Source organism: Capricornis sumatraensis, chromosome 5, assembly GCF_032405125.1.
Source record: "Capricornis sumatraensis isolate serow.1 chromosome 5, serow.2, whole genome shotgun sequence".
Lineage (NCBI taxonomy): Eukaryota > Metazoa > Chordata > Mammalia > Artiodactyla > Bovidae > Capricornis > Capricornis sumatraensis.
Window position 1 is genome coordinate 53,829,796 of NC_091073.1, and position 27,940 is coordinate 53,857,735.

Consider the following 27,940-nt stretch of genomic DNA (forward strand, 5'->3'; position numbering starts at 1 on the left):
TGGGGAGGCGGCGGAGACGCTTAGCGGAGGTGAAAGCCTTGGCAGAAAGGAAAGTGTAGCGGCAAGATGCAGAGCTGGAGTCGTGTGTACTGTTCCTTGGTCAAGGTGAGGGCCCACTGGGTGGGATCGTGCTGAATCAGGCCCAGAGAGGCCCACTGTTGGGATCCGGGACGCGGCCTAAGTGTGGGTGTGGGAGAGACCGGCTGCCAGGCCGGGACCACCTGCGACTCCACCCTTGAACCCGCTCAGCAGGGCCGGCGGCTTGGAGGCAGAAGCCTGGACCGTGGAGAGCTCCGCCGGTTGTGTGATGGCCAACAATCACACACAGTCCCCTCCCAAGACTGGCCTGGAGCCTGGGGGTCCCGCATAGGCCCTTCCACCCTGGCGGAGAAAGTAGGAGTCACCCTTGCCCGTTATTGTTGACTTCTTCGTAGTTCTAATTCCGGCCCTAGCGGCCTTTTGCAGTAGACAGGCTTGGGCCACCGCTTGAAAGACTCAGACTGAGCCCTAACTCTTGGCCCCAGGAATTCCTCAAAGGTCCCTTTAGTGTTTGCAACTTTAAGCGAGCGTGCATTGACCTCCCTCTTAGAGCTTGTATTTTTAATTGTAGCAGGTTATCAAGATAGCCTTCCTTTCTCATCAATGTACCGAATACAGGCAAATTGTATATATTTGGGTTTGTGACTGAATACAGTATTGAACGAGACCTTAAAAATAATACAGAAGTTAGACTCCTTTGTTTCAAGATGAGTAGCCTATGTTTCGCGAAGTTAATGTAACAAGGTAGAAGTACGTTTAATGAGAGCTGGGACTAAAACTCAGCTCTGCTGTTCTTTGGTCCGCTGTCCTCACCTCAGGTGCAAGCCTTGCCTTGAAGTAACAGCGTTCCTAGATGAATGTGTAGGATTTTTCACTGCCTACTTTGATAGGAGCTATTTGCAATTGTTCCTTTGTGCCTCACTGTTCTTAGGAAAATAGTAGCCATCCATGTTTAGAGATTGTTGTGGAGATTATGATGCAGTTTGTAACACTAGTAGCTCTTGGATCTGAGTACATTACTTGGTGCATTTTCCTAAGGTATTTTGTCTAATTTTCTGTTCCTTTTGTATGGTTCAGGTACATCCCCATAGATTGTACATGGTAGTTTTGATTTTAGGAAACAATAATTACATGTAAAAGGATATATCATAATGTAGATTATTCAAGTACTTAAGCTGGAACTTTAAACGCTTTAGTTAATGCCATTAAAATGATCTCTGGCGCCAAAAGCCATGCCTTCTGAAAATTTAATAAAACGTTAAGTACCATTTAATAACGTGTTTTAGTTAGGTAAAAAAATGAAAGGATACGTTGAACATTTATAATAAAACGTGTGGCAAGCTGATTGTTTTTACAAAAGAGCAGAAATTATTGTGTAACCTCCGTGTGTCAGCTACATTAGCAGTCATTGCTCGATACATTTGCCTCGTCAATTGACTTCATGGATCTTCAGTAGTTCTATGTTTTGGATTCATATTTTACATAATGAGATCATTTTCTTTCTTTTTTCAGAGAGGCCATTTCAGTCGAATATCTCATGGTCTCCCAGGAGTTTCTGTAGTGCCACTAAGAACTTATGCAGATCAACCAAGTAAGTACTTAGTAAAACAGGTTTTGCTCCTATTTCCTTTATATTTAAATGTAAAAGCAAGTGAATGTTAAGAGTAACTAATAGTAATTAGCTATAGAATTCATTTGTTCAAATGTTTGTTCACTTAAATGCTCTGTTGAACACCTAGTGTGTTCCAGGTGGTGAACAAGAAAAAGCCTTGCTCTTACAGAACTTGTAGTCTGATGGTAAAATACAAACAGTATACAAGAAACAGGGAAATAATTTGGGAAGTGATTGAAAATGAAGTCTGGTAATTGGGGATAAGGAGACTATTTTGGATAGTGTATCAGGCCTTTTCTGTGCAAGGGCCTGAGTAAAGTGAGGGTGTGAGAAGGTTATTTCAGGCAGAGGGAACCAGCAATGAGAAGGGTCTGAGGTAGGAATTCCGTTGTGTGGTTTAAGGAATTGCAAGAAGGTTAGTGTGGCGAGGGGGTTTCCATTTTAAAGTTAGGTACTACTCCTGCAGGGTGCATGGGTTCAGCCTCTGGGCTAGGAGCTAAGAGCCCACATATTGCGCCAAAAAAATAAAAAGTTAATTCTGTCCTCTGGTAAGACTGAGTGTGTTAGTTGCTTAACACTGTTTAGAATGATGAGACATCTCTTTCTGTGCTGAATGGAAAGCTTAATGGGCTTATCAAAAGCACATTTTAAAGATTAGAAAAATGTACCCTGAACGGAAGCTGTGGATTATGAATACTTTCTTCTTTTATACTTTTACGTATTTTTGAAGTTTCTATAAAGGATATGTACTTTTTTTAAAAACAAGTATTTAAAACAGGAAGTTCTTGGATTTATAATAAGATACTTTGGCTTCCCAATACCAAGACTATTGATTATTTGAAATCAAGTTTTGACATTTTTTGAAATTTCTTGTATAATCATAAGTAAAGTTGCATGTTGACGTCTTAAAGCTTCGTTATAGAAGCCATTACCTGGGGGGGACTGTGACCATTGGTCTTCCTGCATTCTGTGAAATAATTTTTTCCTGTATCAAACTGTTGTCAGACTACTATCATTTTGTATGTTTTATTCTTAGGAGAGAGGGTAGGAGGAGGATTCTGGTCAGTAATGACCAACAGTGGGTAATTTACCCTTGCTTTGAACAGGTCAAAAAATCCTTTAAAAAGTACAAATTTGGTGGAGGAGAAAGTTCAACCCTTTATATCCCCTTTCCCTTTCAGTTTCACTGAGATATAGTTGGTATACACTCTTTGTTTCTTTGGTTAAATGGAAATTCTTAATTCAGCAGATTTTTGTTTCCAAAGCATGCAAGTAAAGAATTTTTATGGCTCATTCTGCACCTTTGGTGTTACATATTCAACAAAGGTTCATTTATCTTCTATCTGCTAGGCAATCCCTGAGCAGGAACTTAGATTGTAATGTTACAGGCATAACTGAGCATTCATGTTGAGTAGATTATAAATCCTTTAGTACTTGTGTAGATACTGTGTATAAAGTCTTCGGTTGAATGTAGTAACAAGCATTTTATATATGTATTTATATTTGTCTGAGTTATTTATTTAATGGTTGACCTTTCTTCAAGAGTGTACACTTTAGGGCAAGGACTGAATGTGACTGCTTATCACTGAAAATAGACCAGTTGATACTCAGTTCTTATTTACTGAATAAACCCTGGGATCATGTCTGTTTTAGTTATGCTCCATCACAAGCATCCAGTATGGTGCCTGGTACACAGTAAGTGTCCAGAAACAGCATTGATTCTAACTGATGCATTGAGTGCTTACTCTGCCTCAAGCATAGTCTTTAATCCTTGTGTCTGCCCCACCAGTTATGTACTGCTGATTCCTCCATTTATGAAATTGAGGAGCTGAGTTTAGAGAGCTGAGCTAGGAAATCTGTTATTTCCCAGCTGTGTAGCTGGGAAAATTCTGACTCTAGAACTTACACACTGTTAATCACTGATCTGTTTGACCTGTCTCCTTAGATGAGTATTGGTTGCCCAGCTTGAGAAGTTTGAGCTTATGATGATACAGTCCCCGTTACAGCATCTGGGTGATTTCTGAATATGGGCCAAGTTCATCAGGTTGTGTTATTATTGATATGACCCATTTCATGACAGATACTTATAGCACTTAGTCACATTTGTTACATTCATCTGTTCATTTACTCATTATTTCAACAGATATGAAGTCTCTACTATGTCCTGGTTATTGTAGTAGTTGCTGGGATACACTAGTGGATAAGACAGACAAGTTGCAGCTTTATAGTTTGCAGGGGGGAAGATAAACATTCAACAAATTATTATAGTTGTATGAAGACTCCATTGATGGAGCATATAGCTATATATGATAGCTATATATGGATTGAGACTGGTCACAGTTATTTTCCTAAAGAAGTTAACGTTGATATCTGAAAAGTGTTGTGGGAGCATGTGTGGAAGGAGGTGTTCCAGGTAGAAGAAATGGCATGTGGGGATATTTTGATGTGAGAAGGAGTATGGTGCATTTGAGGAGATTGAAAGGGCCAATGTGGCTGAATATGTTGATAGTTGAGAGTAGATGTTTACAGGTTACAAAAGACACTGTTTTAAGGGCAGTTGAGAGGTCACTGAAGTGTTCTAAGCAGGGGCATGATTTAATCCGATTTGTTTTTAAAACTCATTCTGATTGTACATTTGGAGTTTTTATACTTTTTCTTTCCCTCTCATTAGACTGTAAGAACCAGGGCTCTGTCATTTATTGGTAGCCCAATAGCTTAGAATAGTGTCTGTAATGTGAAAGGTATGCTCTCAGCATTTATCTTCTAGGTAGGTGGAGCAGAATCTATGTGGGTAGACCAGCACAAGTCTGGGTGCAAGCTACCAGTAATTCATTATTGCTGAAGCTTAAACCACATGATACTGGTGGATGAGCAGAATGTGATGGGAGATGAGGCTGGAGAAAGTTATGGATGTGTACTTAGGAACTTGAACTTTATCTAGTTTTCATTGGGAAACCAGTGAGAAGCAAGAGAGTAAGGGCTGAGTTGGGTTTTGTCAGGATGTAATACCGAGGTAGTTGTGTAGGGTATTGTGGAGGGTGGGGATGTGACTGGAGGCTGCAAGATCAAAGAAGGGAGATGGATCTAAGAAGAGAAGAAACATTTGTTGAGTGCCCAGTGGTACCTGGCATCCTCCCAGGGTCTTGACATATCTTACCTCTGGCCTTTCAACCCCAGGATGTAGGCATTACTGTCACTATTGTGCCTATATTGCATCAAAGCCCAGGGAGATTAAATAATTTGCCCAAGAATTTAAGAGGTGGTGGAGCTTATATTTGAACTCAGATTTGTTTTACTTCACCATTCTTTCTCCTTTTACTGTGTTTCTCTTTCCTCATGAACTAGGAGGTTGTAGGGTTATGATCAAAAAATAAAGTATTAAAATTCAAGAGTTTCTTCGAATCTGAGCAGTTTTGGGTGATGAAGGTATAGAATGTGATTATGGAAATGGGCTGAAGATTAAGGCTATTGATAATTTTAGAACATGGGACTTCCCCAGAGGTCCAGGGGGTAAGACTCCACCGTCCAACGCAGGTGACACGGGTTCAGTCCCTGGTCCGGGAGGTGAGGCCGCACATGCTGTGGGGTGTGGCCAAAAGTTAAATACATTAAAAAAAGTCTCTCTCCCCCCAGTACACATCAAAACATGATAAACCTTATCATGTAGCTCTTATATTCATTCAGTGAATTTGACAATTAATGGTTACTGCCTTATAATATTTGTTCTTGTTCCTTAAACAACAATTATTGTTTTCTACAACTGATTTCTCTACGTTTTGATATGTACCTGTTTTCCCTAACTATACTGTGAGATTTCTGAAGATAGTGATGATTTCCTCATAGGGTATGTATTCATGAAATTTTATTTCATTCTGATAATGAAGAATTTTTTGTCATTTTGGTTGGAATTCCTGATTGCCCTGGAGATGATGGGACCATCTGAGTGGTTTGGAAGGCATAATGGTACAGGAGCATAGTCTTCAGAATCTAAACAACTTGGCGTAAATGCTGGCTGGATCACTTACTAGTTGTGTAACCTTATACAGGTTACTTAATTCCCCTCAGCCTTATTTTCTCCCTGTTAAATGGCAGTGATAGTTATGTAACAGATGTCCTTAGTCTTAAAGAAGACAACCAGAAGCATTTAGCTCACTGCCTGGCATGTAGTTAATTATCGAAGTGGTAAATAATATTGCAGACTGACTTTTTAATACACATGTTATATCAGTTATTTGTTGATGATTGTAATTGGTTTGTAGCCCGACACCTTTATTTTAGTGGTAGCCTTGATTACATGGTATCCTTAGTTTCTTCCTAATGGTGTAATAAGCAGTATTTTGTAACTTTTAGAGCACTTTTCCCTGATTTTTCTTTCCATTCATTTCATGTATTGACTAAGTTGGTCACCTCTTATTGTACCCAGTATTTTTTTTTTAGGTATCAGCTTGATAGCTTACTCTCGGTGCTTCACTGCCACCTGAATGCAGGTTACTGTCCAGTGGCCTTTTGCTGTTTTGGCTTAGTCATCTTTCTCTTAGGCTATCAATTTGCATTTCCTTTTCTGTTTTTCTTTTTCACTTTTAAAGGCTGGTGCTAGTTTTAAAATTTTCTGTCAAATGCTCTCTAAATTAATGTATTTTGTTTAACTACTTTGCCATATCCTAATTTTTAAAACTATGTATAGGAACCAAATTGAGAAATACTTTTTGACAAGGAGATGGTGAGTCAGAATCATGTGTTGTAACCCTTCACTTGCAAGCAGCCTTTGGTAAAAAAAGGTGAATGCTAGCTGGCTTGTTTTTCCAGTGTTTTATTTTGATAAATTGCAAATATTTAGAAGAATTGGAAACATTTTACAGTGAATACCCATGGATTCTTCACATTTTTCTGTACTTACATTATCACATATCTGTTCATTCATATACATACCCATTCATTCATCTTACTTCTCTGATGCATTTCAAAGTAAATTGCAGACATTGGTATACTTTCCCTAAATAATGGCTTATTTTTAAAACTTTGCCCTGAATCATACCCATATGATGACGTGCTACAGTCCATGGGGTCACAAAGAGTGGGACACAACTGAGCAACTGAACTGAATGCCCTCCTATACTTCAGCTGACAGATCTTTAAATGAAGACTTTTCTTCTTTCCCTTCATCTGTGTGCTTCCTAGCATATTAGTGGGATTCTCATGGAATGGAACATCTAGTATCTTCAGTGCAAGCTGAACTGTTTCTTGGTATTTTCTGTAGCTTTGAAAAAAGACCTAAGATCACATAGTAAATTGGGAAATAAAACACACATTTTTGACTTTTTTTTGTATTTAAGTTTATTCAATAAACCTGTATATTATAATTTAAAATATGTTAAAAATTTAGGCAAGAAATAAGTTTTTTAGCTTGTATTTAGATTACTGTAAAATTAAAAATTTGACCCAAACTAAGGGATGTTGGGTAGGTCCTCATTTGGTTCAAGATTTGAAAATAGAAATGTATTTTATAGAAATTTCTATTTGAAAATCAAAATATACTTATTATATACTTAATTCTGAACATGAATGAGTGAACTAAGCAGTATGGCCAAAAAGCACAAATGGATCAGGAGAATTGATACGATACTTTTAATCGTGTGTTAGTCTAGGTATATTTTTTTCAGGTATGAGTAACCCAGATTATTATCAAGGATAATCAGTACTTTAATTTATTCAGTAGGGTGATTCTTAGATTTTGTGGATAACTGGGTTGGATAACCTATTACTTGTCCTCCAACATAGCTTCTGTGATTCTGTTGAGGCCAGCAAAAGTCTTTTAAAGGATACTCTACTCCCATCCCCTAGGGGTATGTGTTTTGTGGGGAAGGGGATGATAAGAAATTAAAATTGTTGTCTTTGTAGATCAGAATATAGCTATTATATAGCAAATACTATATACATTTGGGTACTGTGTTAAGCTATTTGCATATTTATTTGTTTTATATTACAGCCTTGTGAGGTAGATATTTTTTTGTGTACTCCTTATTTTGCAGATGAGAAAACTGAAGGTGAAGCAGATTAAATTACTCACCTAAAGTTAGATAGCTAGTAATTACACAGCTTGATTATTGCTCTTGGAGGTAGTTGCAATTAAGGAACGGAGTAATACTAAATAATAGACTGCTGGAAGGAGAGACAAAAAGCCTAATTTTGTCTCTGTCACATGGCTGCTAAACTTGGGCAAGTTTAATTGACCTGTCTGAAACTAGTGGGTTTTTTCTTTTTTAACCTAGTGTTTTTTACCTGTGATATATATATATATATATATATATATATATAGCATCCTTACCTTTCTCCTAGGAAGTTCTGAGAAAAACATATGTGAAAGTGTGTTAAAACTACTAAGTTTTAGAGTCACTGAGATTGTAAGGATAGTGGATGGGGGAGAAGGGAGACTGTGTCTAACTCTTAATGGTTATTGTTGCTTGATTTGATGTTGTATTGAGAAGACTTGGAATAATTGCAACTTATCTTACATTTGTTTCGTAATTATTATACTCCTAAGCCTACTGATCAAAGTTAATTTTCAGTTTCTTATCTTTATATGATAAATGTCTAGAATAGTTCATTGAGTGTTCTGTTTAGCCTATTAAACTATACAAAATTTATCATTATTCAAATAGTTCAGAATGTATTTGTCAAGTATTATAGGGAAGCAGAATTTTTTCCCCTGTTACTTTAGAAGTTAAGTACCTGAAAAAGGATATAATCGGTTTTGAGTTTATTGAAAGAACTAAGGTATTATATGAAATTATTTTATTTAATCCAAACCAGTCATTCATGGTAGTGTTATTGTTCCTATATTACAGAAAAATGAAGTCTCTTAGTCACACAGCTAATAAATGATAAGAGTTGAGATTTGAAGCCAGGTATGACAGATTGCACAGCTCAGGCTCTTTCCTTCATACAGCTATGTCACTAAATGTCTGTCCATTATCATTCAATAAAACTGTGGAATTTAGCAAAGTCAGTAGATACAGTGGGTACAGAACTCAGTTATATTTTGATATGCCATAATGAATAAATAGAAAACAAAATTTTAAACTCAGTGTCATTTTCAGTTATGTCAGAGAATGTCGGGTACCTCGGAATGAATAGTACTATGTAGAAAATGCTGGTTATTTGCACTTTTTTGGAGTATAAAATGTAAGATTTTTTTTTTTTAACTGTAGTGCTTTTGATCAGTAATAAGCAATTTATTGTTTTGTATCAATTTGCTTTGATTGTAGTCGATGCTGATGTGACAGTAATTGGCTCTGGTCCTGGAGGATATGTTGCTGCTATTAAAGCTGCCCAGTTAGGCTTCAAGGTAAGGTTTAAGCTCAGATTAGGCATTGATTTCCTTTTCATTTGGGAAGGGTTGAGCACATTCACAAAATACTTTGCAGGTAATTAGTAATGATAAATAATTTCCTAATTCTATAAATTATATTTAGGTCTGAGACTAATGAAGAGAGAGGATTCATTCAATTGTAGTATTTTCGTGAAATGGAAAGTGAAGTCACTATCCCCTCCCTGCTGCACACCACCCCCCACCCCGTATTTTTTGTTTCGTTTTGGCTTCTAGTCACACTTTGGGAATCCCAAGTGATGCTAGTGGTAAACTGTGTGCCAGTGCAGAAGACTTAAGAGATGCAGGTTCGATCCCTGGGTTGGGAGGATCCCCTGGAGGAATGCATGGCAACCGCTCCAGTATTCTTGCCTGGAGAATCCCATGGACAGAGGAACCTGACAGGCTACAGTCTGTAGGGTCCCACAGAGGTGGATATTACCAAAGTGACTTAGCATGCACATGTACACACTTTGGAAGATAGAGTAATAGAGCTAAATAAAAACATGATCTGGTTTTTAAACAAATATCTTTCAGAATGATTCACTTTTGAGTTAGTATTATGCAGATAATAAATTTTAAAAGAGTCTATATATTTCATTCTCACAAACACTTTCAGTAGCATGTTTTGTAGAAGAATTAAGGCACACATTTGGAATTTTGGTGAACTGAAACATTGCAGGTTATGTGCAGTAAATAATATTTTCTTTGCTTATAGACAGTCTGTGTTGAGAAAAATGAAACACTCGGTGGGACATGCTTGAATGTTGGTTGTATTCCTTCTAAGGTGAGCATATGTTTTGTACAGTGCAGACATTTTTTTCATTAGCCACCAACTGGAAGGATATATTGAGATTAGAAGGTTAAACTAATACAGGTATTAAAAAAATACATTTTTTCCTTTGTTAAAATTTAGGTTACTGTTGTCAGTCTGCCATACATTCCTGAAATAACTTCCTTGTCTCAGAATGCCTAGCCTTTGAGTTAGGCTCTGATGACAGAATCTGATTCCATTTTTTTGGCTTTCCTCTACAGTGAAACAATTAATAGGCAGTAAATTCTTCTTTTAAGCCCTTTATGTATGAAAAATGCCCTCTTTTTTAACCTGGCACTCTGAAGTTGTATACTTAATCCTTTGCTTTTAAAGAAAGTAAAGTAGTTTTTTCATTCTTGTTTGTTGAACGTTTTGTTACTATTTTTCTTACATTAAATATGTAAGAACAAAAACTGAATTGGTGTAGTCCTATATGCTATTTCATGTAGAGAGTGTCAATTTGTAAGTGGTTTTTGCATGTATATAGTTTGTGAAATATGATAATTTAGTCTCCTTTTTTTCCTTTAGGCTTTATTGAATAACTCTCACTTTTACCATTTGGCCCATGGAAAAGATTTTGCATCTAGGGGAATTGAAAGTATGTATACCTTTCATATTGAGCAATATCATCACTTGGCTCTTCTGGCTAAGGACTTGTGTCTAATGACAGTGTAATATATGGTTAGTGAGGGAAGAGTAAGACAGATCTTAACAATGTGAGATTTATTTAAGAAAGAAGGCTTAAATCCATATTTCTACTATGACATCTTCTGTTCCTGTGCTAACATGTGTGTGAGACAGAGTGTATGTGTGTATGAAGACTCAGTTTTTGTTTCGTTAAAACTTGGAGGTCACTTGGAGGTCACTCAGGGATCACTAGGGGGCGCTGGATTCCTTAGCTCAATGGGCAAATCGTGGTGAAGGAAGGAAGGTCTGCTTAAGTTGTTGGTAGTGAAAATAGATGCAAGGAGATGGGGAAGGATGTGGCATAGTGGAAACGGAGATTTCATAATGTTTTAGTTCGGTATGTCCTATCTCCTGTCATTCTTTTGGGACTGTTTTCATTTTGTCCTTTTTCTCCAATTGTTGTTGTTTACAGATACCTCCAGGAGCATAGTCCTAGGAAAGGTCAAAACACACCTTGAGCTGGGGGGAGGCTAATTTGATTTTCATTTCTTTGTAGTAGTAGGTTTCTGAAAGCTTGGGCTGTAGTGTAGGCAGACAGGTATAGGAGTGATGTATATACATTAAAGCAAATATTTTAAACTAGATGAATCAAAGTTTACTTTCCGTACCTACTAAGGAAAGAAGAGACGGGGTTAGAGGTGTGCATTGTGGGCAAAGCTTCATGTTCTAGCACTGTAACCTTAAGTAGATCACATTTCTTAGGGCTTTTGTTTCCTCACCTCTAATATATGTATTGGTTGCCTGAGCTGATTTCTGACATACTCTTCTTGCTTCTGAAGTTCTTTTGGAATTTGAGTTTCTTTCTTTTCTTATATTGTTGCTTCAGAGTTATCTTGTGAATTAAATGAGTGAGTAAAATCTAGTTGATTAAACTCTTTTATATTAAATTATATTTGAAGTTTTCAAATGTGATTTTTTTAGTAGCTTTTGTTTCATGAAATTTAGCATTTTCTTCGGTTTAAACTTTCCAGTGATGTTTTACTTTGTCATTTTTACTTAAATCTCTTCCAGACTTATAACTGTCATAAGATGTCTAAAGAATGTATTGTCATAGTGGGGTGTAATGGTTTATTTTGGACTTATTTTTTCCTGAAGGTGGACTTTTTACATTGTGTGATGTGTTCTGTTATTGTGATAGGATGCTGTTGGCTTTTTGCTAGCTATGATTATTATATCAGTTACTAGATTAAAAAATTTTTAATACAGCCTTTTATATACAGTTTCGTATGCATTAGGGTGCAATTTTTCAGACCTTGATTAGTGAAAAATATCACACATTGCTTTAGGAATATGGCTGTGGACTAAAGATTTATTTAACAAATTACAGTGTCCGAAGTTCGTTTGAATTTAGAGAAGATGATGGAACAGAAGAGTAATGCAGTAAAAGCTTTAACAGGTGGAATTGCCCACTTATTCAAACAGAATAAGGTTAGTACATTTTATGTTCAGATTTTTCCATTATTTTATATACATGATAAAAATTGCTTTATGCTGACAGTGATGCTGTTAGAAATTGGCTGCTGGAGGCTATTTAATTTAAAACAATATGGTAGCCTAAAATAGATTTCCCCAATGCATATAATATAATTTTTGCTGCATAAAATTTTATATGTAGCATTACCAAATGTAACCATATGTAGTGTTATGTACCATATGTACATATGTACCTCCCCCCAGCACAAGGTGTGTTTTGACCTTTCCTAGGACTATGCTCCTGGAGGTATCTGTAAACAACAACAATTGGAGAAAAAGGACAAAATGAAAACAGTCCCAAAAGAATGACAGGAGATAGGACCTACCAAACTAAAACATTATGAAATCTCCGTTTCCACTATGCCACAGCCTTCCCCATCTCCTACATATGTCCCATATGTAGCGTTACCAAGGAAGGGTTTTGTATTGGATAAATTACTTAATAGTTTTTTCTTACAAATCATATTTGTTTACCCAAAAAATTATTTTTAAACTCTGTGAATTTTTAAACATTATTTTATAAAGGTTGTTCACGTAAATGGATATGGAAAGATAACGGGGAAAAATCAGGTCACCGCCACGAAAGCCGATGGCAGCACTCAAGTTATCGATACAAAGAATATTCTTATAGCCACAGGTTCAGAAGTCACTCCTTTTCCTGGAATTACGGTATTTACATGTTTTACAACTGCACAACTTTTCTGCTTAAATATATTTTATGTTCTATATGAACTTCGAATGAGAGATACGTGACTGAAGTACTGTATGTCGACAGTCATTCAGCTTTGGGGATTTGCCTGTCTTTATTCTGCAGTAATCTTGACCAGAAATGGAACATTTTATATTATGATATATTTGAATTCAATATGAGGTTAACACTGACCATTCTATTTTGAGATGCTACATGATAAACTTTCAAGTGAGCCATTTTTAATGGGTTTTGATAAAATCAAGTCTATGGATAAAAGTCATAAATAGCTCAAAGCAAATAATGATTTAGTATTTTTAGTGACTATACTGAGTAAGATCACAGTTTATAAATAGTAGGTTTTTTCAAGTACTTTTGATTGTCTCTCTTTTTAAATTACAGATTGATGAAGATACAGTAGTGTCATCTACAGGTGCTTTGTCTTTAAAAAAAGTTCCAGAAAAATTGGTTGTCATTGGTGCGGGAGTCATAGGTGTAGAATTGGTGAGTGATGTTTTTTCTGTCCCTCATTACTTCCGTGGCGTTGGAAAGGACTTGTGGAGTTGGAAAAGACTTAGCGTTCCTCTGATTGTTTGTATAACATCACAGGCAGCTTAGCGTTGAGTTTTGTTTAAATACTGTCTAGTAATAGTTTTCAAGATAATCTGTTTAAGTAATCATTACTCACTAGAACATTCTGTTTTGTTTTGTTTTGAAATCTGCTTCCGTGTATCTTCCAGCTTCCCCAATTCCCTAGAATTGGACTGATTTTTAAAGATCTACTAGCCCTTCAGATATTTAAATCTTCCAGCCCTTCAGCAGACAGCTCTCATTCTGAGTGAAATGCATTTCAAATAAAGACATGACTTACATGATGTGGTTCTTTCTTGGATCTCCATCCTCATTTTGATCCCTCTAACTCAAGCTTTAGAAATGGCGAATTGCTTGACGTTCTCTGAATACTGTGCTGTCTCATACCTTTTGCTTATCTTGTTCTCCATTCTTGTCCATCTGGCAACTTTTATTTTTGTCCAGTGACCTCTTCCCTGTTTTAGGAGTCTTTTCCCAGGGTCATTTTACCTCTCCTAAAATCACAAATCCAGACATTTTATTCTCTGACCATAAACTCCTTTCCTCTTCCTCAGAGAGCCTAGCTGAAGAATAGCTGAGTTTATCATGCTTTCTAGTCCCTAAGTTCCTCTGTGTTTTTGCTCTGTGCCCTTATCCCGTCTTGAGTGCTTTCCAAGCAGCTTAGATTCCATAATGTGTCACTAACAACTTCCTTTCAAGTGTTCTTGAGTCCCTTGCCTCGCTGTTCTGTCATATCTGCTTGGCAAAACTCTGCTCCTGGTTGAATTCAACTTTCCTTTTTTATGTTACACCCAGGATATTGACTACACCAGGAGAAAGACATGCACCCTCAACCCGATGGCCTGGATTTGGGTATCTTTGCCCATTGCTACACTGTTCTCTTAGCCTGTTTGCTGTGTCTGTATGCCTGCTTTCTTCCCTGAGACTCAGCCTTTCACCTGTGCTTGACAGTGCACTGTCTCCTGTTGTCTTGGCGACTTTGTTTTGTGATTTTTATTTTTGTATTTTTTTTAGCCTTTAGCCTCTCTCCTGTTTTTGCTTCCTTCTCATTTACATTTAAACCTGCTTCTCTGAGGGCACCCATGTGCATTCACACAAGCTAAGATGCCTTTGGACTTAAATACACAGACTTAGTACACAAACATAAGCCTTTTCTCGATCCTGTGTCCTCCTGAAGTTCCTGATTTCCCTCTCACCTTCTCTCCACAGCCAGACTTCTTGGAAGAGATGCCCACGCTCTGTTTCATCAGCTCTCACTTACCTCTTCACCCATGGCTTCTTGTGCCGTCAGAGTGCTCTTGATGGGGCATGTATGGCTTTATTGCTCAATCCAGTAGACTGTTTTCTTCACTGCTTTTTTGGTAGCAAACAGCATTGTTGATTTTCTTGCCTTTGAAACTTTTCCCTTACCCTCTCTGCAAATAGCACTCTGGATTTTCCATCTACCCTTTGGGCTGACTTTTCTTTCTTCCTGTTCTGAGCCTTCACTTTAATCGTTACTATTACTCTAGATTGTGTCTCAAGGTTCTCTCCCCGATTCTTTTTGTCTTTTCAGAGAATATTCTGTTCACTCTTAACCAGTTACCTGAAGACTGATAAATATGTGCAGTTAATCCTTTCTCCTTAGCTCTGAGCTTTTGTATGTGAATGCTTACAGTATCTTTATTTGTAGGTCTCACGGGCACTTAGTGAATGTGTGACTTAACCTGTCTTTCCCTCCTTCACTTACCAAAATACAAAACAAAACCTGTTTATTTTCTAACATTTCCCACCTCAGTGAGTGGTACTGACATCTATCTAGAGGCCTAAACAAGACGTTTGGGAACTGGAAGTAACCTCTCCGTGGGTTCTAATGTGATACTACCTGTTAGGTAACTCATGAATATATCCTCTGTTAGGATAAGTACAAACTCTTAAATATTGTTTGGTGCTGGCTCAAGTCTCCAGCTTCATTTCTAAGCCCTCTCCCTCTCAAACTATGTTCAGGATTTATTGAAATAGCAGTTCCTGAACAAGCTGCATTTTGTATTTAAATGCAAATGCAAATTGCATTTGCCCCGCCCTGCCCTATCTCTAGTCAGACCTTCCACCTGTTTGGAACGTTTCATTCCTCTGTGAGTTTCTGTGCTTTGTGAGCCCTTCCCTGCCTACCGTGGATGTCCTTAGGTACTCTTGCTGAGTGTTCCATTGCACCCTGTCCTTGTTCTAGCATTTATCTTACTTTCCTGATACTACTTGTTCACTTGTCTTTCATTAAATTGTAAGTTCCATGAGGCTAGAGGTGCCGGCTGTTTCATTTACTGTGTGTCTTTAGCATCTAGCATAGTGGCTGATACTTAATAAATACTCATATATTAGCTTTTGTTATTATTGCTTAATAAACTTTTGTTGGTATAATAAATATCTTTCAAATGTCAGCTTGGAAGTTACCTTTTTAGTGAAGACTTCTGGGGGCTTCCCTGGTGGCTCGGATGGTAAACCATCTGTGTGCAATGCAGGAGACCTGGGTTCGATCCCTGGGTTGGGAAGATTCCCTGAAGAAGGAAATGGCAGCCCACTCCAGTATTCTTGCCTGGAAAATCCCAGGGACAGGGGAGCCTGGTAGGCTACCCCGTCCATGGGGTCACAGAGTCAGACACGACTGAGCGATTTCACTTTCACTTTCTGTTTAAGAAAACTCTGGTCCTTCTTTGAGTCTAGTATAATGTCTCTACATGTTTTCATCATCTACTGATAATAGTATATATTGCATTTATTTGTTTATATCTTTTTTTTTATAGGATCATAAGCTCCTGAAAGGCAGAGACTGAGTTTTAGTCATATTTAAATCTCATTGCTTTTCTTAATGACTCTTACTTAGGTTTTTTAGATAACAGATCCATTATTTCATTGTCATCCTTTTGATCCGGTCCAGTCTGTCATTTTTAAATAATGTTGCAAACTAAGCAAAATAGTCTAGGTTTTGGAGAGAATGTCTTTTAGTCTTGTGATATGCATAATATTGGAGAAGGCAATGGCACCCCACTCCACCACTCTTGCCTGGAAAATCCCATGGGCGGAGGAGCCTGGTAGGCTGCAGTCCATGGGGTCGAGAAGAGTCAGACACAACTGAGCGACTTCACTTTCACTTTTCACTTTCATGCATTGGAGAAGGCAATGGCAACCCACTCCAGTGTTCTTGCCTGGAGAATCCCAGGGACGGGGGAGCCTGATAGGCTACAGTCCATGGGGTCGCAAGAGAGTCGGACACGACTGAGCGACTTCACTTCACTTCATAGTTGATAACAGTGTTGTGTTATTTTCAGGTGTACAACGAAGTGATTCAATTATCGCATATACATGTATCTTCTTTTTCAAGTTCTTTTCCCATTTAGGTTGTTACATAATATTGAGCAGAGTTCCCTGTGCTATATAGACCATCCTTGTTGGCTATCTATTTTTTCTTTAAAAACATTTTTTTTAATTAGTTAATTTATTTTCACTGGAGGATAATTACTTTACAGTATTGTAATGGTTTTTGCCATACATCAACATGAATTGGCCACAGGTATGTATGTGTGCTGGTCCGGCACCCTGCTCCGCCCCGCCCCACCGTGCCCTGTCCCTCTGGGTTGTCCCAGAGCACTGGCTTTTGGTGCCCTGCTTCATGCATCGGAGTTGCACTGGTCATCTGTTTCACATATGGTAATGTACATATTTCAATATATTCTCTCAAATTATCCCACCCTCACCTGCCTCTTGAGAAACCTGTATGCAGGTCAGGAAGCAACAGAACTGGACATGGAACAACAGACTGCTTCCAAGTAGGAAAAGGAGTACGTCAAGGCTGTATATTGTCACCCTGCTTATTTAACTTATATGCAGAGTACATCATGAGAAACGCTGAGCTGGAAGAAGCACAAGCTGGAATCAAGATTGCGAGGAGAAATATCAGTAACCTCAGATATGCAGATGACACCACCCTTATGGCAGAAAGTGAAGAGGAACTAAAAAGCCTCTTGATGAAAATGAAAGAGGAGAGTGAAACAGTTGGCTTAAAGCTCCACATTCAGAAAACTAAGATCATGGCATCCAGTCCCATCACTTCATGGCAGATGGAAACAGTGACAACAGTTTCACTGTGGAAACAGTGACAGATTTTATTTTGGGGGGCTCCAAATCACTGCAGATGTTGACTGCAACCATGAAAGGAAAAGACTCTTACTCCAACCTGGACAGCATGTTAAAAAGCAGAGACATTACTTTGCCAACAAAGGTCTGTCTAGTCAAGGCTGTGGTTTTTCCAGTAGTCATGTATGGATGTGAGAGTTGGACTATAAAGAAAGCTGAGTGCCAAAGAATTAATGCTTTTGAACTGTGGTGTTGGAGAAGACTCTTGAGAGTCCCTTGGACTGCAAGGAGATCCATCCTAAAGGACATCAGCCTTGGGTGTTCATTGGAGGGACTGATTTTGAAGCTGAAACTCCAATACTTTGGCCACCTGATGCGAAGAGCTGACTCATTTGAAAACACCCTGATGCTGGGAAAGATTGAGGGCAGGAGGAGAAGGGGACGACAGAGGATGAGATGGTTGGATGGCATCACCGACACAATGGACATGGGTTTGGGTGGACTCCAGGAGTTGGTGATGGACAGGAAGACCTGGCCTATTGCGGTTCACGGGGTCGCAAAGAGACACGACTGAGTGACTGAACTGACTGACTGACACCTCTCACTGAGTTCAAAAAGTCTGTTCTTTATATCTGTGTCTCCAATGCTGCCCTGCATGTAGGATCATCGATACTGTCTTTCTAAATTCCATATGTATGCATTCATATACAGTATTTGTCTTTCTGACTTTTTCATTGGCTATCCATTATAAATACAGCAGTGTGTATATATAAGTCCCAAACTTCATAACTATCCCTCTTGCCCACCCTTCCACTCTGGTAACGTAATCAAACCCCACGGGCCTTCAAAGCCAGATTCTCTGGGAACTCCTCCCCATTCCCATCTCCCAGGCTGGAAAGGCCTACATGGGGCTCAGAACTTCTCTTGTGGAGTAACTTCCATGGTATAGTTCTCAGATTTGTGAGTTGCCCGCCCACTGGTTTGTGATTTGATTTTATCGCAGTTGAGCCTCTCCTGCTGTTCCTGTGGCTGCTTCTTTATCTTTGGATGTAGGGTATAATTTTGGAAGGTTCCAGAGGTTTTTTTTTTTCCCTGTCAGTGGTGGTTAGGAGTTAGATGTGTTTTTGTAAGGAGTGAACTCATATCCTACTCTACCATCTTGAGCTAGTCTCCAGGAATGTTCTTTTTTAGAATCTTTTCTTTCCCACCTCTGACAGTGCTCTTTAGGCTAATTAAGTTGCCAAGTTCACTGTTACCCAAACTCTGTGGTCTAATTTATTCGATTAGGGAATTAATTCATCCAAAACAATTAGTTCTTATTTGGGGCTTCACTTCTTTTTTAATGATATTTCTTCTCTTCAGGCCGAATTGAAAATTGTCACTGATGGATAAAACAAACAAACATAGAGGAATCATATAGCTTTACTTCCTTTTAATCAGCATAATAATAGCCCAAGGCAATGATTCTGTTTCCTCCATCTCTGCATTTTCACATTAGATTTTTTGCAAGCTTCAAGTCATTTAAACATCTTGACACAATGTTTTAGGTGTCTGTTACTATATTAAAATAATTTTTACATGTCATTTTAAAAATTTAGGTTTATGGAGAACTTAGTTTGTCGACATACATATATCTCTACTTTCTCATAAAGATTATTCACATGACTTATTTTTTAGAGTTCATTTTCTTTCTTCCATTACAGTTTAATGTAGTGCTTTCGAATCAGATTTAAAATTGAATTTTAGCTTTGTCTCTTAATGGCTTTATGTCTTTGTTAAATTCATTACCCTCTCTGAACTAATTGATCCATTGTGAAAAGAAGGATAAGAATAATTGCCTTATAAGATTTTGTTGAGGTTTAACAGTTAATACATTTAAGGCACCATAGTGCCTTGCATTTAATAAGCTCTAAATAAATGGTAGATATTACTGGAGTTTTCCTATCTAAGGATTTTGAAATCAGCTTTCCTAAAGAATAGAGTACTTGTCTAGCTATGCTTACTGTTCTCTCAAGATGGTGCTGCTGCTTATCATTTCTGCTCTTAACTGTTTCTTACTATTCCGATTTAGATTGAGAGGAGTGATTCCTTTTTTTGTAGTGAGCTATAACTTATATATCATGTAATCACTGTAGTGTACAATTCAGTGATTTTTTTAGTGTGTTTACAAAGCTATGCATCAGTCGTCAGTATCTCAGTTCCAGAACATTTTCATCACCCCAGAAGTGAAAGCTGCTTAGTTGTTTCTGACTTATCATGATCCCATGGACTGTAGTCTGCTAGGCTTCTCTGTCCATGAAATTCTGCAGGCATGAATACTGGAGGGGGTTGCCATTCCCTTCTCCAGGGGATCTTCCCGACGCAGGGATTGAACCTGGGTCTCCCGCACTGCAGACAGATTCTTTACCATCTGAGCCACCAGTCATTCTATATTTCTCTGTTTTCCCAGTCCTTGGAAAACACTAATCTGCTTCTTATGTCTGTGGATTTGCCTGTTCTGAACATTTCATATAAATGGAATTCATGCAATATGTGGCATTTTGTGTCTGGCTTATTTCAGTTAGCATAATGTTCTCAACATTCAGGTATACTTTATTTCACTTTATGGCCAAATAATTTTCCATTCAGTGAGTTTTAAAAATGTGTTGTAGCCATTCTTTAGTTGATGAACATTTGGCTTGTTTCCACTTCAGGACTAACATGAATAATGCTGCTGTGAACATTTTTGTACAAGTTTTTGTTTGGACATCTGTTTTCATTTCTCTTGAGTATATACCTAGGAGTAATTCTGTGTTTAACCTTTCAAGAACTCTGTTCTCCAAAAGGGCTGCATCATTTTATAGCTCCCTCCCCAAGCACTGTAAGTTGCAGTTGTTCCATTTGCTCACCAGAATTGTTGATTTTTTTGATTTGAGCTTTTCTGGTGGGTGTGCAGTAGTATCTCATTGTGGTTTTAATTTGCATTTCTCTAGTGTGGCAGTGCTGAGCATATTTTTATGTGCTTTTTGCCATCTCTGTGTGTCTATGTCCTTGAAGTTCCTGTTTAAATGTTTCGTATGATTTTTCCTTGGGTCCGTTTGTTTTGTTACTGAGTTTTGAGAGTTCTGCATAGAATCTTTATCAAATAGTTTTTTTATAAACATTTCTTTATCAAATAGTTTTGCAAATATTTTTTATTTTTATCAAGTAGTTGTTTTGCAAACATTTATCAAATAGTTGTTTTGCAAACATTTGTTCCTAGCCTGTGGTTTCTCTTTTGTGTTCATAATACTGTCTTGTGAAGAGAAGGTTTTAATCTTGATGAAGTCTAATTCACTTTTTCTCTTTCATGGACTGTGCTTTGGTGTTATAGCTGAAGTTCTTAATCTTGATGAAGTCTAATTCACTTTTTCTGTTTCATGGACTGTGCTTTGGTGTTATAGCTGAGGAGTCTTTGCCTGCCTCAGTGTCACAGTGATTCTCTCCTGTTTTCTTCTACAAGTTTTACAGTCTTGGATTTTACATTTAGGTTCATAATTTTGAGTTATTTTTTGTGTATGTTCGTTATTGAATTTTTAGTGTCACTGTATTGCCTCTAGTTAACTCAGCTCTCACCCCAAAAATTCATGAAATATAAAAAATAAATACATTAACTTAATTTAGTTGCTAAAGTCTTACAATAAATTTTAAATTATTAGGTGATTTTAATGTAAGTTGTTGCAAAGGATATATTCATAGCTTTTCATAGTTTATTTAATGCTGTAAAATTATCTTCATATTGCCAATTTGAAGGTTTCATTTCATATTTGACATACAAGTATTCACAAGTTATAATTGTTAAAATGTTGTTAAAACAAAATGTTAGCATTTAGTTTAAATTATAATTTGAATGAAAAAAGTAAATATTTATCTTGAGAAGATAAAATATGAAGCTAATACTTTGCAAGCATCAGTAATTAGCAAAAAGAGGTTACTTCTTTCCCCTCAGAGCCTTCCTTTTCACAGTCTTTCCTGTTTCTGAAGCAGTTACCAGTATATTTCATTCCTTCTCCAAGTCTTTGTGCAGTTGTCGCTCCCCATGAGGGTTTCCCCTTGACCACATTATTGAAAATTGCAGTAGTCCTGGTTCTTCTTCAGCTTTGTTTTTCTCATTACACTTTGCTATCCTCTGCATAAATTCAACTTATTTGTCTTCTCTATCAGAATTTAAGGTCTCTGAAGGCAGGGTTTTGTTCACTGATGTATACCTGCCATCTAAAATGGTGCCTAGCAGTTAGTAGGTGTTCAGTAAATGCTGAATAAATAAATGTATCAAGTTACACACGTTTGTCACAGTGTTAATTTTAAACCTCAGAGTTTCTAATAGGAACATAGTAACCTAGGAAAATACCTTACAATAAACTGTTTAAGATGATTTTTTAAACATTTGCTATCAGAGCCTTTATTTTCATAATTATTGTCTGCAGGGCTCAGTTTGGCAAAGGCTTGGTGCAGACGTGACAGCAGTTGAGTTTTTGGGTCATGTTGGTGGTGTTGGAATTGATATGGAAATATCTAAAAACTTTCAACGTATCCTTCAAAAACAAGGGTTTAAATTTAAATTAAACACGAAAGTTACTGGTGCTACTAAGAAATCAGATGGAAAAATTGATGTTTCGTAAGTATGCCACATTTGTTTTTGCTATGGTATCCTTCTGTGTGTTTCTTTAAGAAAAACATTTAGCTTTAAGAATCAGATTTTTTATAACTTAATACCACTTTACATAGTGTAGCTCTGTATTGCTTATCCAGTCAGCCCTCTGAAATTCATGATTGCATTGATGAGAGAAAAATTAGCCCAGTGTTCTGATTTGTTATGTACTTTTTCATAGTATACATTCAGAACAATTTAAACTCTAAACATTCAATAAAATCATTATTTTTAGACAGATGCATGGGGAAATCAGTGAGATTATTGATTATATTGCATACTATGTGCCTGGTATTCTACTTATTCAACACTGAAGTAACTTGCTTAATGTCTCGTAGCTGGTTGGGGGCAGAAGCACTACTTGAGCTTGGATCTGTGTTCTTAAACCATGTTAATATAGCCTTTCATTGTGAGGTTCAAATGATAGACCTCTAGAGGATATGTGCATTTTTCATTGCCTGACCCTGTTTATGTTTTATTTATGATTAAAATAGACTGTCAAAAGTGTCATTAATACTTGAGTAATGTCTGGTCTTAAGTTTCCAATGTCTGTCAGCTATTCATGTAGATGTGTTTTACGATTATATGCTGCTTACTACCTAGTATTGAGGCTGCTGCTGGTGGTAAAGCTGAAGTCATCACTTGTGATGTACTGCTGGTTTGCATCGGCCGACGACCCTTTACTCAGAATTTGGGACTAGAAGAGCTTGGAATTGAGCTGGATCCTAGAGGTAGAATTCCAGTGAATACCAGATTCCAAACTAAAATTCCAAAGTAAGTTACCTACCTACCTGCATTTTTAATAATTTTAAATAAATACTTGTCATGCTTTAAAAATGCAATGGCTTTGGGGAAGAATAGTAAAATTATAACCTGTAAAAGAAAAATAATTAATTGAATTTTTCATTACACAAAGTGTAGAACTTGAACTTGGAAGAGCTGTATTTATTTTTCAGTGATTTACTAACTGGAAACTCATAGTTTTTGACTCTGGCATAACAGAAGATGAGTGTCTGTGATTTCAGAAGTTCACTGTTTCTTTTGATCTCTGTGGCAGTATCTATGCAATTGGTGATGTGGTTGCTGGTCCAATGCTGGCTCACAAAGCAGAGGATGAAGGCATTATCTGTGTTGAAGGGATGGCTGGTGGCGCTGTACACATTGACTACAACTGTGTACCATCGGTGATTTACACACACCCTGAAGTTGCTTGGGTTGGCAAATCAGAAGAGCAGTTGAAAGAAGAGGTAATTCTGAATGAGGGTGGATTTACTCTTAACATGTGATTTGACTTAATGACAATGGTGGTTAAGAACCCTTTCATTATTGCATTAATGCATTTTAATAACTATGTAGAACATTATAGGTAAGTTTGAATTATTTTTTACTTTATTAGTATCATAAAGGAGAGAGTATTTGCTTGCCTGTATTTATTTTTTTATTATTATTTTTAAAATTTTATTTTTAAGTAAAAATTAGTAATTCTAGAGGTCTTATATTTGACTTTGAAGTATATCCAGGTGGCCTGACACTTGAATTTACTTATGTTTGTTTCCAAAATATTTTTCTGTGATAAACCTTTTGGTCTTCTATATGCTTTGTGAAGAACTGCCTTCTTGGGATTTAGTTCTGATAGATGGTAAATGATTTCAGCAAATGGAAATGAATTTTTGAAGAATTTATGTAAGCTCTTAATTTCTGTCTCTCACAGGGTATTGAATATAAAGTTGGGAAATTCCCATTTGCTGCTAACAGCAGAGCTAAGACAAATGCTGACACAGATGGCATGGTGAAGATTCTCGGGCAGAAATCGACAGACAGAGTATTGGGAGCACATATTCTAGGACCCGTGAGTATTGTAAAGCCCGAAATCCCATTAGGATTTCTGGAAAGCATTGCTGTTTAGCACATTAATTTAAAACCACCTAGTGGTTACATTCTGAGGTTGTTCTTTACTAGCAGAAGTTTGAACGTAGCCTCTTTGTGCACTGTTTCTAGCACTGACAGTCTTGCCTATCATATCATGTGTATTCCATGCCGCAACTAAGACATCCCTTTAAAACACACACCAGGCCGTTTGCCTGCTTAAAACTCTCTGGTGGTCCTTTCCACTTCAGACTTACACCCAAGGCTCCACTGAATTTTGGTCTTGACTATCTTTCTGACATCATCTCTTTCCAGTCATTCTCTTTGCTGTCATTAATTCCCTGTCTCATGGGCCTTCTCTCATTGCTCATTAATTCCCTGTCTCATGGGCCTTCTCTCAGTTTTTTTCTTTCTTTGTATTTTTTTGATAGGTAAGAAGTTGGTTTATTTAGAGAGAAACATACTCCACAGAGTGTGGGCCATCTCAGAAAGTGAGAGCACCTTCTCACAATTTCTTAGTAGGCAAAAACTTGTTCCTATTTTAAAGCCTTCGTGCTTATAGACCGTTTGTTTAGAATCCTGTGTCTCCAGATCTTTGTAAGACTGGCTTATTTAGCTTGGTTCAAATCTTACCTTCACTTTCACTTTTCACTCTGCTGCATTGGAGAAGGAAATGGCAACCCACTCCAGTGTTCTTGTCTGGAGAATCCCAGGGACAGAGGAGCCTGGTAGGCTGCCGTCGTCTCTGGGGTCGCACAGAGTCAGACATGACTGAAGTGACTTAGCAGCAGCAGCAAGAGAAGCCTTTCCTACCACTGCATTTGAAGTATGCCCTCCCCTAGGTATCTGATGTATCAGTGATGATAATAGAACATTTGAGTGCTTACTCTGTAACAGTTTTTCCTAAATACATGCATTAACTTGGGTTTTCAGGGCTCTGTGCAGTAGGTATTGTTCATCCCATTTTTAAGGTGAGTAAGTGGAATGAAGGACAGAGTCAGTGAGTAATTGAGGTAGTTAAGTGGTAAGATTTGAGTCCAGGCCATTTTTCTTCAGAGCCCAAACTCTTCTGTGCTACTTGTTTCTGTTGGGATTTTTCCAACTGGAGGCAGTTAACTATTCTAATCTGTCCTATTAGATGGTAGTTGTTTTGCCATAGAAACAGAATTGCTTCTTGATTTATTGTTTTAAAGGGTGCTGGTGAAATGGTAAATGAAGCTGCCCTTGCACTGGAATATGGAGCATCCTGTGAAGATATAGCTAGAGTCTGCCATGCACATCCGGTAACAGCACACACAATTAATGGCTACCTAAATTTTCTTCTGACCCACAAATACTTGGTTTTTAATTCTAAATTTCTTCCCTTTCAGACCTTATCAGAAGCTTTTAGAGAAGCAAACTTGGCTGCATCATTTGGCAAATCAATCAACTTTTAAATTAGAAGATTATATTTTTCTGAAATTTCCTGGGGACTTTTGTAGAGGTCACATTTCTGAACAGGAAATGCTCACAGCTGCAAAAATTTCTAGGACTGAATTATGAAACTTTTGGAAGGTATTTAATAGGTTTGGACAGAATTGAAGTCTCTTATCTATATTTTAAATAAATTTAATATTGTTTCACTGCATTAATATCTGCAGAAAAAAGCTACTTATAGTAGCTTCCTAGAAAATTTTCTTCAGCCCATATTTTCATGCTGTTTATGAAGGGTTTAATGTCACTGAATTTATGTTAAGTAGCTTTTATCTCTGATACAGGATTTACTTACATGGATGCAGCTGGAGTATGGTATGTGAACAGCTCTGTTTGAACCAAGGCGATCAGGTTATTTGAAACTTGGTTTTCACATTGGAAACAGCCATTAGAAGAAGTTGGAAACATGTATAAACTGATGTAAATAAAAAATGATGATCTCAGTTATTTTAATCCCCAATGTCTTGGTGGTTAGAGGTAAAATTTTTGTTTAGATTTTTAAGATTCTGTTGAGGTCTAAAGTATAGTTATACAGTTAACCAAAGTAAGGCGGTGTATATACAAAAATCAAGTAGCAGATGGAGAAGCAGTGTATTACAGTGGAAAATGAAGACACAGAAATAAATATGTCTTAAATATTCATTTACTGGTTATTCTGAGTGGATGTCAAGATGGTCCGATGTTTTTTGACTACCTCTAGTGTATATTTTTCTTTGTTACTCTTTATTATTGCTTTTATAGACCAGGATATATCTTTTCTTTCCACATTGTAGGACAATACTAAGGTATTTAAGAGGTCGTTATTCTTTCATCTGTTTTAGCAATACCTACTAAATGTTTAGCATTTATTTTTGGAGAAGCAATGTAAGGGAATCTTATAGTCTTTCTTTTCCTAAGTTTATCCTGGCTGGGTAAAATTGACTTTTTCTTCAAAGAGTAATATTTATTAAATATTTAAAATTACTGTTTCTTAAAACACTTAAATAAGTGTTAAATACTAAAGAGACTTCTGCATATTATGTCATTCACATTTATTCGTCAAATTGCAGTGCGCTTGATGGCAATTTAAAGGATACATATATTAAGGAAAGTTTGGAGAATATAGTTTATAAGCAGAAGGCTGTGCAGAATAAGATATCAGTTGATCGGAGATTAAAGGAAAATGTGTAATAACCTTCAGGTTTTAATTTATTTACATATAGGTCACATTTTCCTCTTTTTTCACGTGTCCAGTGGTCTTGAATTGTATTACCGTCCTTATAAATCAGTACATTCTAAAGACTGGATTCTGTTACCTCTGGAAAATACTGAATTTTTTAGTGAGCAGTTGATTGAACGCCAGACTCTTGTCTTTATGTGTGTGGGATGGAGGGGAACGCAGCTGAAATCTCTACTCAATTGTTTTAGCTTCACTGAGGCTGCCTGAAGTTTGTGCCATGCACGTGTAGTGCACAGGTGAGTCAGTGACTGGACGAGGAATGTGCAGAATTTTTTAGACCTGTCTTTTTTGGGGTTCTTCCCCTTATTTCAATTGCTGTTGTTTTCCCCAAACTCTGTCCTTAACCAGTAAAACTTGGCTTCTGCTCAAGTTGCCACTTCCTGGGATTTGCCCTCAAGTGAAAAGCTTACCCACCCCACCCACACCTACTTCTGATTGTCGTCCAGTAACTTTACTTTTTTAAAATATATTTTATTCAGAGTTTTCAGTTAATCTGTAAGAATGTTGGTCTGAATGTGCTATTCCCCATTATTGGTAATAAACTGAATCTTTTTAAAATCTGAAATCCCAATATCCTGTCAAGTGCTAATTTATTTAAACTTCAAATGTGTCCGCTACTCTAGGTAGAAAGATCTGATTAAGGAATAGTGAAATATAATTTAATATGGACTACTAGCAGTAGAGACACAAAATAATAGTTAAATGCAACTTTAAAGGTTCTCATTCAATATGAGAGTGAAAATATATCTGGGAATGAAGTCCTGTATAAAACAAATTTTAAGTGTTCACTTATTGTTATATACTAAGTTCTAAGTATTCTCTTGACTTGTGACGAATGGGGCTGTTAGTTGTCCAGTTCATTGAGCTGATTAAAATCAGTAATTTCAAAGTGAGATTTTTAGTTGTTTGGCTGAAAAGGAATGAGGAGTAGTGAAGGTTTCTACTTCTACTTAATTGTAAGTAAAGTATTTACAGTGAAGGGGGAAAAGATTTAGATGCTCTAGTAGATGAGGAAGCACAGCCACTTTGTTAGTTATTATGATTTCTACCTGAATAAGAGTGACAAATAAATGTGTGGAACCAGAAGAAAGTTGCCTTATTGTTGAATTTACAGCTGTTTATATAACCGTAACTTTTGTTTGGGCCCAGCTTCAAATGCAGCTGTGTTAGATGTGTGGGTGGTTGTTAAGTGGAAAACACAGAATAGCTTTGCTCTAAGGAGAAGGTGTGAAAAAGTCACATAGGGCCTGGCCTGTTTCCAGCTAACTCAGCTATGAAGTTGACAAAGGCTTGACAGTTGTGGTCCATGTATCTTCTTTGTCCTGTGGAATAA

The 27,940-nt window shown here is 37.2% G+C and overlaps 1 protein-coding gene across 3 annotated transcripts; it reads left to right on the plus strand.

The window, feature by feature from the left end:
• On the plus strand, window positions 1–27,936 carry DLD (dihydrolipoamide dehydrogenase). Of its 3 annotated transcripts, XM_068972372.1 has the most exons (14): window positions 1–105; window positions 1,552–1,630; window positions 8,917–8,996; window positions 9,736–9,804; window positions 10,360–10,429; window positions 11,846–11,946; window positions 12,517–12,660; window positions 13,082–13,183; window positions 21,826–22,016; window positions 22,653–22,823; window positions 23,107–23,296; window positions 23,761–23,898; window positions 25,109–25,198; window positions 25,286–27,936. In XM_068972372.1, the coding sequence occupies exons 1-14, from the start codon at window positions 67–69 to the stop codon at window positions 25,349–25,351; spliced, it is 1,530 nt and encodes a 509-aa protein (XP_068828473.1). In that variant the 5' UTR covers window positions 1–66; the 3' UTR covers window positions 25,352–27,936. The 3 variants fall into 3 exon arrangements, with proteins under 3 accessions (XP_068828473.1, XP_068828475.1, XP_068828474.1); XM_068972374.1 differs by lacking the exon at window positions 12,517–12,660; XM_068972373.1 differs by lacking the exon at window positions 9,736–9,804.
• Window positions 27,937–27,940: the final 4 nt, after the last annotated feature.

Excerpts from the sequence above, each read along its gene's own strand:
- DLD (XM_068972372.1), top strand. The coding sequence starts at position 67 with ATGCAGAGCTGGAGTCGTGTGTACTGTTCCTTGGTCAAG. Across the intron at positions 8,997-9,735 it reads CTGCCCAGTTAGGCTTCAAG|ACAGTCTGTGTTGAGAAAAA; the intron begins GTAAGGTTTAAG and ends CTTTGCTTATAG. Across the intron at positions 23,297-23,760 it reads AAGAGCAGTTGAAAGAAGAG|GGTATTGAATATAAAGTTGG; the intron begins GTAATTCTGAAT and ends TGTCTCTCACAG.